General features: G+C 36.7%; 1 protein-coding gene across 1 annotated transcript; it reads right to left on the bottom strand.

The window, feature by feature from the left end:
- Window positions 1-2500: 2500 nt before the first annotated feature.
- selenbp1 (selenium binding protein 1) lies at window positions 2501-11758 on the bottom strand. The gene is made up of 12 exons (XM_053494862.1): window positions 11612-11758; window positions 7656-7712; window positions 7451-7563; window positions 6930-7115; window positions 4663-4783; window positions 4327-4509; window positions 4046-4227; window positions 3861-3939; window positions 3654-3775; window positions 3459-3551; window positions 3148-3266; window positions 2501-2933 (listed from the first exon to the last, which is right to left on the bottom strand). The coding sequence occupies exons 1-12, from the start codon at window positions 11613-11615 to the stop codon at window positions 2771-2773; spliced, it is 1422 nt and encodes a 473-aa protein (XP_053350837.1). The 5' UTR covers window positions 11616-11758; the 3' UTR covers window positions 2501-2770.
- Between the last annotated feature and the right edge of the window lie 1513 nt (window positions 11759-13271).

Genomic DNA, 13271 nt, shown 5'->3' with positions numbered 1-13271 from the left:
AATTCGAAATAAGGTTGAGAAAAATTATTTTAAATTAATATTGACTACCATAGTAATTACTAGCATAAGTTAATGCTGCTACTGATTTAATTCCTGTTCAGTTTGATTGCCCTTATTTTTACTTGGCTCTGGTAGATCAGGGGAGGAGTGTTCATTAGCATTCACTGGTTCATCATTACTGACCCTGCTGCACTTGCAGCTTACATTGATGAGTGGTATATCTTACACTGCATCACGATGATACCCCCTGCAAAATGTTCATATCTCACAAACAAAAAGGCCAATTTGTCTTTTCCTCATAAAGTGTTTAGGTGAAATTCCACGAAAACACGTGTGACAAATATGCAAAGAAAAACAATCAGAAAAGGGCAAAAACTTTTTCATGGCACTACACATGTAGTCAGATTATTCCACTGAAATGGAACTGTGCCAGGTGGAGTTATAGCACTTTCAAAATCATACTAACTTTACACTGATCTGAATAACTTTGAATAATGAACTTATTGTTTTTTCCTTTGGTTCTTTGTTTTACAAATATGACCCAATATATGTTTAGTGATACTTTTTTATTTACGTTTTTGTTTGTGTTATATTTTTATACTAGTATGTGGTTTTAAAAATGAATCTCCACTTTAATGAGGCACTTTAATTTGCTCAGAGAAATGCTGCATCGAGATAGGATCCATATCTCTCCCTCCGTAAATTAGAAGTGAAGGTGTCTAATATTGACGGAGGGCAATACATGCGCGGTCACATAAACACACTGTTAGCTTCTCCGCTATATTTTATTGTTGCTCGCAGTAGCGTAACAGCGCGTTAATTGATGCTCGTGTAATGAAGAGAAGGACAAACTGGTCGATGCCTGTTCTTTTATTTGCTGAATTGTCAGGTTATAGTACAACCTTTCGGGTAGATCCCGGACTTAAATCCAACTTAAAACTACTGAAAAGAAAACAAAACTTAGGCTCTATATCCCAGCTTTCATCTCGCAGTCGCGTTCACGCAGGTCCTCATTACCCACAATGCATCTCCCGCAATGGACTACTGTACACTCCTGTAAACAGCTGTCGTAAATCAACTCCTCTATCTCCAGCAACAACACGCTATTTGTTGGCGGCGCCTGTGCGACCAAGCACTCATTCATATGAGTAGGATTAATTTAATCACATGAGGGAATTGCTCCTATGGAAATAAGGAATAATATGGATAATAATTTTACTGACTTCTCTGTGGCCACAAGGGGTCGCTTTGGTGCAATATTTCGATCCTTATCCAATCATAAATCCTAAACATTTTAATCTCATTACCTTCAGTTAAGTGTCACTAAAATATCTGCTTAAAAGAAAACCACAGGTCTCTAAGGTGTCCTAAGCTGTACACAACAGAAAAACATAAATAAATAAAACAAGCAACACAGACCACTAACATACAAGATGCATTATTATCAGAAGGTATTTCTGTTTTGTTGTAGCCTAGATAGAACAGTGCATATTTTTGTATTTTGGTAATAGGAGCTTGCACGAGTTACTGAAGGGAGGGGTTGTTACTTGTTTGGATTTTAAGTTTCAAAACAGCCAACTCCAAGCCAGCCGTGATAAAGATGCAACTTATGTAATTATGCAAACACAAACACAGTTGTGGGGAAAACAGTATAAAACAGTATTGTTTTTTATCATTTACATGAGAAAAAAAAAAAACACACATTGAAAGTAAACCTTCCTTGCAAAATCAATCAGCAAGCATTGCTATTTTTCTGAGCCTTTTTGCTTTCATGAAAATGGAAACCATGCAAAGTTCGCCCTATATACAGTAGCTTAATATAGATTCGACATCTGTTTTATCTTGGACAGTATCTTAAGGGCAGGGGTAGCACAGAGGTTAAGATGTTAGACTACTGATCAGAAAGTCACAGATTCAACCCCAGCACCACCAAGCTGTCATCGTTGAGCCTTAAAGCAAGGCCCTTAATGTATTATATGGTAAATGAACTTTGTACTCGATAAGGTCGTCTATCAAATGCAGTAAATCTAGAATAACCGGTTTATGTTCAAATACAACACTATTTGATGTTCAATACAAAAGTTGGCTTTGAACTACACAATGATTAGTGAAGCGAGGATATAAGGAAGTAGTTTTGGGATCTATGTATCAATAAACTGTGTGTGATATGTTTATATCTGCACACAAATCACTACAGTCTTTCTTTTTGGCTGTAAAGGTGGTCAGTAAAACACTTCTGTTTCCATGTTTAATGGTTTTGCTCTGTTGTAGCACACACAGCTGGATACCAGATAGTTTTTAGATAGAGAGATTCAGCTTTTTAGAGTGTAAATATCGTGCATGCTTTAGAGTGCATAGAAATCATTAATTCCGCTAAGACATGATTTCTACTCTGGCTCTGTAGTACACGCATAAAACATTAGATGTTATATGTTAACTTTAATTACATGATGTATATATACATACTGTGTTTGGTGAAATTATGCATACTACAGCCGTGTTTTGTGCAGACTGCTTTTTATTTTTAAAAAGTGAGGTGAAAAGTTTCCTACAAAGATTATAAAAATGTTTTGTGCTAAGTGTCAGCTATTTTGTGAAAAATTTTATCAACAATAAATTCACATATTGTTAATCAACAGTCACATACAGATATCTGAAAAGACAAGAAGTAATTCAAAGCATGATGGAATTGACTATATACTGATAACGAAGCAAGAAAGATAATGCATTACTGTTTCATGTATATTTTTGAGAGATAAGAGTTGCAATTTCACAGCCAGATGTCGGAGGTACAGTCCCCACCAGGGTATCGGACCTCGTGAGCAAGGACGGGACCATCAGGTTCCTGTCCAAAATCCACCAAGAAATTTTCATTCAGCGTCAGGCCACCTTTTACCGTGTCCACATCAATCTGCAGCATGGCTGAGCCTTGCCTAAAAACAGAAGCAATAACACATTTTCTGAGTCACATGTTTCTCCATTCTGATGTTCATTGTAAATGTTAGCTAAAGCTCTTGACCTGTATCTGCATCAATTCATATTTATACACTGCACTGATGCCACAAGATTGGTTACTTGGATAATTTACATGAATAAGCATGTGTACAGATGTTCCCATAGTGGCTGGTGAGTATGAGTGTGTCTTACTTTATGAGCTCAGGGTAGAACTGTTTGTCCCATGCACTGTAAAGGGAAGTTGTCACATAGAGTCTTTTTCCATCCAGGCTCAGCTGCAACATCTGTGGACTCCCTGGTATTCGCTTACCCTGTTTTTAAGAAAACATTTATTTCCAACTTACCATGTTTTTTAGCAACAAATAGTAGATTGTTTAAAGACTGCATTTTTTAAAAGCACTTAAAATAAATCAGTTATCTACAATGTCTGAAAAGATCATTCTTAAAATACTGATGTCTACACTTCTATCACATTTCCATGCCAGAATTTTATTTTTGCATACCTTCACCATTCGTGGAGGAGGTTGCTTTTGCAGTTCCTTGTCCTCTAGCACTTTAACAGGACCATCATTTAGAATGCTGCCTCCAAGAAAAATCTTACAACAAGCACTTTTTAGTAAATTGCTAGCAATACCATATTAAACTTAAAATTTAAACAACTATAAACTGAGTCCTTAATTCTAATAGTGCTATCATACCTGGCCCACCATACGGGGATTCCTTCTGTCGGTGATGTCATACTGTCGAATGTCACCATGCAACCAGTTGCTGAAGTATAGAAAGCGATCATCCAGTGATAATATAATGTCTGTGATGAGACCTGAAGCGAGACATATTTACATAAATGAACACAAATATGATCATGAACACACTAGGTTTCAATAAAGTCTAAAAAAAAATCTTACTTGGCATCTCGGGTAGAACCCAACCCTCTACTTTTTTATTAGGAACCTTGATGACTTTCTCTGCAGCCCAGTCACCTTTCTAAGAAACAGAAATCTTGTTAGTAAGTTAAGTCATGGCAGTGTTTACATAATAACCACAGGAATTTTACAAAGATGAAGTTCCTGATAATTTAACATTTGCTTACCGAAGTCTTGTAAAAGCGGAAAACTGTGCCCTGGAGCGCACAGCCCACATAACCCTCCGGCGCCGCAGGGTCATGCAGAAAGCGGATCTCTAGTGGAATGGCGCCCTCTTCTCCCAGATCCAGAGCCTGCAGATGCTTGTGAGTGGTCCAGTCCCACACATGGATGCGCTGTCCATAGTGACCTGCGGAGAGAAGTCGAAAAACTCATTTTGTTCCATTTGTGATGAAATGATGGCCGTCAGTTACCATTAAGCAATAAGGAATCAACAAACAACACACACCTGCTTTGACATCAGCAGGATTGAACCCCTTGGCAAGTACTTTGGGTGCTCCCCACTCTGTGCTCATCATCACATTATGGCGTGGTTGGTACCAGAAGTCATATCCAAAGGGTGCTGCTTCACCAGGCAATTCCCAGTTGCCAATTACTTCAAACGTCTCACCATCCAACAAAATGAATCCACCTAGTCATACACAAATCAATATAGTAATTATTGTTAGGCACTCATTCTTAATGACTAAAGTTTACATCATTGTGTATATAGCATTCTCGTTGATAGTATTTGAGTTATTATAGACATATACATGTACTTTAATTGCACAAAGTGGAATATTACCCTTTCCATTTCCTGAAGGGTCGCCCAGGGTACTAATCATAATTTGGCCAGTGCCCAAGCAGTGAGAGGTGTGGGGATTGGCCAGGCCGCATTTCCAGTACACCTCCACAGGTTCTACTGTCTATTAGAAGAAACTGATTAATTGGACTGAAATGCACTGAGACCCTATGCATCATATAAGTATACAATGACTTGTCACTTTAACAGGAATACCTACACACCTAAGCATTTATTCCAATCAGTCAATGACGTGGCAGTAGTACAATGCATAAAAATATTTTAGATGAAGGTCAGGGGTCCGTTCTTCGTACGTCGCTAACTCAGTTAGCTGGATTTAATTGTTGTGGATTTGTCCTGATCTTGGATTGTTTCGTTCTTCGATGCGCTTCTACCATTTGTTGTCATAGCAACATATCCGTAAGCTTGAACCTGCTCGGGAGCAGGTTTATTTCATGTAAACAGGAATTAGCCTGCGCTCCTGGCGGGTTATGATTGGTTGAAATGGCGAGGTCACATCTGATTGGTTAAAGAGCATGACTGACTCACATGGAAAAAGAAAAGTATATGCCCCCTGCCATGGACTCCCCCCCACCCACACACATAATCGCTATCAAATATTGTATATGAACATAAATTCATAGGTTTATTATTATCAAATATGATATTACTATTATAATAAACCCTAGGCACGAGACAGCCGTCAAGATCATTAATACAAATTCTTGTATAATGTTTATTTTGTAACATTTATTTTTCAGGGGTTTGTCATAAAAATATGCGAATAAATATTTATATATATTAAAAATAAATATTTTATAATTTATACGAAACTAATTTTATTATAAAATAAACAATATAAAAGTATACATAATATTTCTATTTTTTCATATACAACATATTTATTTTCATATTGCTTATTTTATTTTATTGTCTCATGTAATTTGTAATTTGTAAACCATTAACTTATGAATTTATGTTCTAATATAATATTTGATAGTGATTATGTAGGGGGGGCAATCCATGGCAGTGGGGCATTTCAGCGCATACCACGTGTTACAAAAAAAATTAAGCCGCTCTTTTTCCATTTCGTCAACCAATCGGAGGGCTTGTGATCAGTGTTTCTACTGTCGATGCATATCGCCTTTTAAACCAACGCACGAGCGCGCAATAATCCTAGACAACTCAATCCAGATATACTAATCATCAACAACAGGTGAGCTCGAAGAACCGAATTAGCCAGATCGTAATTAGCACGATGATCTCATCTTAGATGTGTCAATTCATCTCGGATGTGTCAAGCGACGTACGAAGAACGGACCCCTGGTGGTTCAATTGCAGCATTGTTCTCATCAGTTAGAAGCAGGAAAATGTGATCTCAATAAGTCTTTGACTTCTTGTTGGTGCTAAATAGAATGGTTTGATTATTTATACAACAGCTATTTCAGTCTCTGGAATCCTGCTGAAGGAATGAACACTCCTCCAAAAGATATTCCCTCAATCTAGTGACCGTGAAGGATATAGCACACTGACATGGTCAGTCTGGAAAAGTGTATTAGTTTACATTGGTTAGAATGGGAAAATGTTTACTTTTTGATTTGTTGTTGGTGCTAGATAAGATGGGTTGATTATTTACACAACAGTTATGGTCCCATAAGATTTTTATGTGCACCAGTTTAAGGTATGTGAGAGAGTTAAGAAGAGAAATCCAGACTAGCTGGTGCTGACAAGAAAGCTATGATAACTTAAATAACCACAACTGCTGTGAGCAGGAAAGCTGCTTAAAATGCATGACATGCCAAACCTTGAGCAGGATGGACTACAACTATTGAAAATCAGATTTAGTTCTACACCTGTCAGCTATAAAATAAATCTAAAGCACAGGCTGATCAAAACATAGGCAAATATATACAGGTCTTCTGCACATTTTGGGGTCTTGACTTCTGCACTGCAGTATGCACTACAACGTAGAGTGTATAGGTGGTCTTACTAAAGTGGCCACTGAGACTATAGTGAAAATATTATATTTTTTCCGCTTTGTAGCATTTTTATGATTGCGCACCTAGCTTCACACTGTGCTCTAATGGTATAAACACTTGCCACTTAAATGACGATTACCAGACCAACTAACAACATAATGTCTAACTATACAATTTATCTTACTATGAATGTGTAATGGGTGACCATGTAACGAGTAACGATTTCTTGCACACTGTACTTAAGAGTATTGCAATAAACTTAAAGCTGCAATAAGGACTGCAATTCCTCACCTTGTGAAGTCGTGGAGCACGGGCGTCTGTTCCCACATCAACAACATAGATCCGGGAGGAGATCAGGGACGGTAAGATAAGCCGGTTGCGGTTCTTTGTGGAATCACCAAAACAGCTGCTGCAGGTATTCCATCCAGAGTGGTGCAACTCATCATTCATATTGGGCATAGGCAACCGGTGAATCACCTATGCATACATGCATTACTAACATGTGAACAACATGAATAGGAGGCTTCTCTTAATAAAGGAGCACTTAGTTAGTAGAAACAAATGATTTCAAACATTTTTTTTAAAACTACAATAAAAGAAAAAGATAACCGGCCTTCCTGAATATGTTCCCATCCAATATTTAATAAATCTTTTAAAATGTTAAAAATTTCAACTACAGGATACACTGTTTTTTTTTTTAGATTAGAATGTGACATTTCTCACTAACATAAGAAACAGCAAGCCCTGCCAAAGGTTTTACAACATCCTGCTTCTAATAAACAAATATAACTCTTTCTTCTATTTTGTCTTGCCTTGGAATAAGTCGGAGATTTGGGATCTACATCAACAGTTGCAAGATAGTCAGGCTTTTGGATATCAGTATTCCGGTAAATACAGGGAAGGTAAACAATCTCCTCTCGAGGACCTTGGAAGATATATATGTTACAGGTTAATATGTTACCTTGCATCTCTCTCTTTGCATGAATACCAGTGATACCAAGCTTTGTGTTTTCCTACCTTTCATTGCATCCAGAGGACTTTTGTAACCTGGGCCACATCCTGAGCAGGAGGATGCTGTGGGTAGAAGAAATAAAACCACTCTGATACTCTAAGAAAATGCACATCAAGGTTGTCCAACAATACTTGAATAAATATGTGACAAGTTAAACGATTAAAAACAACAAAAGTGTTTAATTAAGGGGTCAAGCCAAACTTCATTCAATTAGATTCTATTTGTATATCGCTTTTAACAATGGTAATTGTCACAAGGCAGATTTACAGAATCGAAAGAAACTTTTGTGATTCAAAATGATCACATTGTCCCTGATGAGATGGCTGGGGGCAACCATGACTGAGATGGTAATAGGAAAAAACCTTGGGAAGAACACATCCTCATTTGGGTGATAGCTGATCTAGACAACAAAATAGCATAAGTAAACCTAAACACTTATTTCCCATCTCTGGAATGCTACTGATGGAATGAACACTCCTCCAAAATATATTCCCTCAACCTAGTGACTGTGAAGGCTATAACATACTTTTCCATCATTTCCAAACCAGTCTGTGAGCTGTATTGCTGTGTCTTCCTAAAAGAGACCACTTCTTTAGAATAGAAATGAGACAACGTCGAACAAAGGTGGTCAGTCTGAACAGTTCTACGAGTTTGCCGCGAGTGTTCCCTCTAAAGTAACATATGGACCAAAACTATGTTAGCAAAATGCAAAAGATTACCTTTAGTTTGTCTCACATCTGCTTGTCCCAAACTTTGTTAAAGTACCTTATAGATTCCTACAATACATCTGGTTAAGAAATGCAGGACTTTGAACCATTACTCTACTATTATTATCACTTCAATTATTACACTACTCTTAAACTAACCATCATTCTAAACATAGTTTTGGCTGTTGGTGAGGTAACGACCAGGATCTTGCAACTCCTAAAATGATGAAACCTTTACATGGGTTAAAATTTGTATGGATCTCTGCTTCATATTTATATATATATATATATATATATATATATATATATATATATATATATATATATATATTAAAATCTTTTGCAGGAGGTCATAGTTTGTATATCCATTTTTATAATAGACCGTGTGATGAGAGAAACTGGTGCCACGAAAAAAGAAATTGCAAAAAAAGTACATAAAACAGTTAAGCCATGCATCAACTGCCACTCTCTGGCTAACCACTTCCTCTTTTTAAAAAAAAAAAATATGATAAGAGTAATCTGAACATTTTATCACCTTTTTATGTCATGTAAAGGTGTAAAGGCTAAGTGAAAACCTCTGATGTTAGTTTGAATTAAAATCATGTTTATACCAGGAGTGAGTGTTTTAGGCTAGTTGATGCTTTTATGATTTTTTTTTTTTTTGTAAATTTATAGTGTTAATCTGTTTTGTCTCAGCTTATCAGCTAATTAGGTGTCTTATTAATTATGTCTTAATTTATGTTGTTTGTATGTAGCACCTTGGTCCAGGAGGAACACTGTGTTATTGCACTGTCTACTGAACTGTATATGGTTAAAATTACAATACAAGCCTACTTAACTCGACAGTTTTGTGAAACTACAATAAAAGAAAAAAATATCGGGTTCCCTGAATATGTTCCCATCCAAACATATTTAATACATTAAATAAAAATGTTTAAAATGACAACTACAGGGTACACTGTTTCTTTTAGATTAAAAGCAGCAGATGTGACATTTCTTACTAACTTAAGAGAGAGCAAGCCCTGCCAAAGGTTATACAACATCCTGCCTCAAACAGATAAAAAAAAAAAAAAAAAATTTCTAGTGAGTCTTTCATAAACATTCCATGAATGTTTGCATTAAACATGTCACTAATATAGATGTTATAAGCTCCTTGTAAGGTTTTAACAAGTATGTAACTCACTCCAGCTGACATTTTACATTGAATATTTTGGAGACACAAAACAGATAAGATTCATTACAGCATATGATTTCACTCAAATACAAGAACACAGATTAAACATCTCTTTCATTACTAAAGCACTTTAGTTGTTATTACTGAAAAAAGCACTATGTAAATATTTGCCATCCGTGTATAGCTTTTGAAAAGATCTTTCAAGTATTCAAAATTGCAATATACTCATTAAACACCACTTAAGAGATAGTGGCCAGGGCGACAACCAGAAATGACCTATATTGTTGTGACCATCTGTTCATGCTGAGTACCTCTAATAATGGCCACATTAATAGTGGACACACATAGTTAGCTTTTATTGATACCACAGTGTCCTGTGCATCATTTCCATGTGTGGAAGGTTTAACACTGGGAAGATTTATTCTTTTTTATTCAGTTACTTTATGTATTTTCTACAATGAGAAATTTTTGTATTCTGTTATGCGACATTTTTTTCCCCTTAGGCAACATAACAGGCAGTAATAGACAGAAGAGAGAACAATATTTTAATGCATTTGTGTGTTAATTTATACATTTTATGCATGGCTGTTTGCCCAACAGTGTGCACATGTCCTTGTATTAAAAAAAAACAAGAAAACAACTTGACTTTAAAGAATTTCCCCTTGATTAAAACAACAAAACAAATAGAGATAAACCCTGCAACAACAAAGCAAAATAAGGCTTATCAGTTACATTTCATATGTAATTTGTTACAACAGATAACTTAGTATCACGGATAACTTATAATCAGATAACCGTGTGTTATTTAAGACAAGATTCTTTTCTTTTTTTTAATTCTTTCCTGTACTTTCACTTTAACATAAGGTAATTAAAAAAGTTTTATACAGCGTGTCCCACATTTCCATACACTAGGAGGAACATAGGAAGGTAACGATCAAGCAATTCCAAGCATAACACCAGACGTTTTAACACAAATTCATTATATGTTGAACTCAGTTACGGTGCGCAGTCATATGATTATTTTGTAAGTAAAGTCCATGCAAAGATCAACCTTAATGTGGGGAAAGAACCAGGCATAAATCATGATACACGTAGTGATACACAAAATTAGGCAACTACTACTGACTTAATGCCAGTCCCAAGCCATTTATTGACTTAACTGCCAGTCCCAAGCTCAGATAAAATAGGAGGGTTGCGTCAGGAAGGGCAAAAAGGAAAACCTGTGCCAATCGTAACCACTGCATTTATTCCGATTTTACTACCATTGTGGAATCTCCAGTCAACATTCACGCACATTTATAGACTACGGGCAATTTGGGAATATCAGTTAATCTAATCTGCATGTCTTTGAACTGTGTGAGGAAACCAGAGTATCCAGAGGAAACCCACCAAGCATGGGGAGAAAATGCAAACTCCATGCACACAGACCCCGAGGCGGGAATCGAACCCGGACCCTGGAGGTGCAGGGCAACAGTACTAACCATGACTTCATATAGTTTGTAGATATTTGGATGCGTTACATACACAATGAAAAAAATTCATCAATTCCAAATATTTTATCCTTTTTATTCAAAAAATTATTTTCAATTATATATATTTCTTTATGTTCAAGCAGCTCTCAGGTTCTGGTTGTGTTGGAGTGCTTCCCAATCTCAGTTTAACGAAGCCAATTGTTTACACTGCTGCAAAACAATCCACTTAACTCCAGAAGTTTCCAGCCAGGTAAATCATGTGAGCTGGAGCTGAGCCCACAGACGCGATTTTAAACTTGTGTGTTTTTATATTTTATTTTAATTTTTTTTAGCGAAAACACTACGCGCATTTACATCACTATATTTACATTTCAGGGCAAGTCGTGTATTTATGCACACAGCTGGGGTGCAGATTTAACAGTTAGTAAAAATCCTATTGTTAATTAAAAAACAAACAATATGACTATTTTGATTTCGAGGATTACGTTTATGACGAAACGCCATTTCGGAAACGTAAACTAGAGCCAGTCTACATCTGCTGATTTGTGTGCATGAAGTTAACGAGGCAAGAATTCATTAAAAACAGCCTTAATTAGACGCATACGTACCCATTTTGTTGAATCTCGCAACAAGTTTCTCGGAGGAAAGAGCGGCTGGTGTGAAGTTGTGAAATAAGGCGTGTCCAGAGACTGTAGCGCTGACTGGCTGTTATATAAACCCGGCCGAGTGGGACTGGCAAGACTTTTAAATCATTTACTAACACAATTCTTTCACAAATGTGCAGAGTCACTCTAGTTTACCCAAGCTGGGTTTGCAAATGCTCTTCTTTATCCTGTAGGCGTTAAATCTGAAATTAACACGGTGAATTATTAGCGAGGTATTACTGAAACCCTTATTATACTAAATGTGTGGGTTTCCTTAAAGTACTTGATTACTGAAAAAAAAAAACATCTTACTATACAGAACAAATTAGGACTGAGCTTAAAACAAACAAAAACCATATGGTCAAATTATTTAATTGGACCCCTGAAATATGTGGTTTTGTTCTTTACCTTATACAAACTTCACATTTACTACATTTGCCAGATGCCCTTATCCAGAAAGACTTATTCTCCATCTCATTATGCTTCTGAGCAATAAAGGGTTAAGGGCCCAACAGCAGCAGCAGCTTAGTGGTTGTAAGGTTTAAACCTGGGACCCACCAAACTATAGTTCAATGCCTTACAACATTCACAGACTACAATTTGGAAATCTTCAGGTACCTGGAGGAAATCCATCAAGCATGAGAAGAACACGCAAACTCTATGTGCACAGACCCGGGGTGGGAACCGAACCTGCACCCTGGAGGTGCAAGGCCACTGTGTTGTCAAACTTTGATCTTGAAATGATAATTTACATTTAGGCATTTGGCAGACGCTCTTATCCAGAGCGACTTACAATTTTTTTTAAAAGGTATTACACATCTGAGCAGTGGAGGGTTAACTGAGCTACCCCTGGACCTATGTGCCATAAGAAAATATCATTAATTCATCTTCAACAACTTGTTGGTCCTTGATGGGCAACTTGCTCATGATTTAATTAAAACAATAGCCATCAGAAACTCCAGTCAGCAACCTTGCCAGCTGTTCTGCTTGCTACAGGGTCTGAGAGCACTATTGCAGGATGAGACTTCACACAAAGCATACATCACCTTAGTGAAGACTCAACACTAGTTTGTGTATGGACAGTATATGGACACCTGACCATCAGCCATATGTGGAATGTCACCAAATAGTCTATAATGTCTTTATATGTGGGTGGCAAGATAAAATGAGAGAAGAGGAAACCCACATGGTTGCAGGAAGCTCATACATGACTCCATACAGACAGACAGTAGTTGAATTGGACAATAGATCCTGGTGATGTAAGGCAGCAATTTTACCTGCAGTACCACAATATATCAGTTGTGTTGCATGTGTGTGGTATATGATGAATTCTGTGGCATTTTCTTTTCAAATGGTGATAAATTGACTCAACCTGATTGGTATGTTGAGCTTCACAGGCTCCACAAAAGATGTCAAACTACAACCTAAACACAAAGTACAGACCTAAAATAGATGCAGATAAACCTACAAATCTTAAAATAATCCATATTTTCACACTACCATACAGACTTTTTTGATTTGGAGTAATACTCCTAAAAAATTTTTTATAAAGGCAGTAAGTAAGAAAAATACATGTTTAGGGTAAAGAGGTTAACTTTAAGCAGCAAATAAAATTTCTATCGTC

This window comes from Clarias gariepinus, chromosome 4, assembly GCF_024256425.1.
Source record: "Clarias gariepinus isolate MV-2021 ecotype Netherlands chromosome 4, CGAR_prim_01v2, whole genome shotgun sequence".
NCBI lineage: Eukaryota > Metazoa > Chordata > Actinopteri > Siluriformes > Clariidae > Clarias > Clarias gariepinus.
Note: the sequence above shows the minus strand (reverse complement) of the source record. Positions and strands in the feature narration are given on the sequence as shown.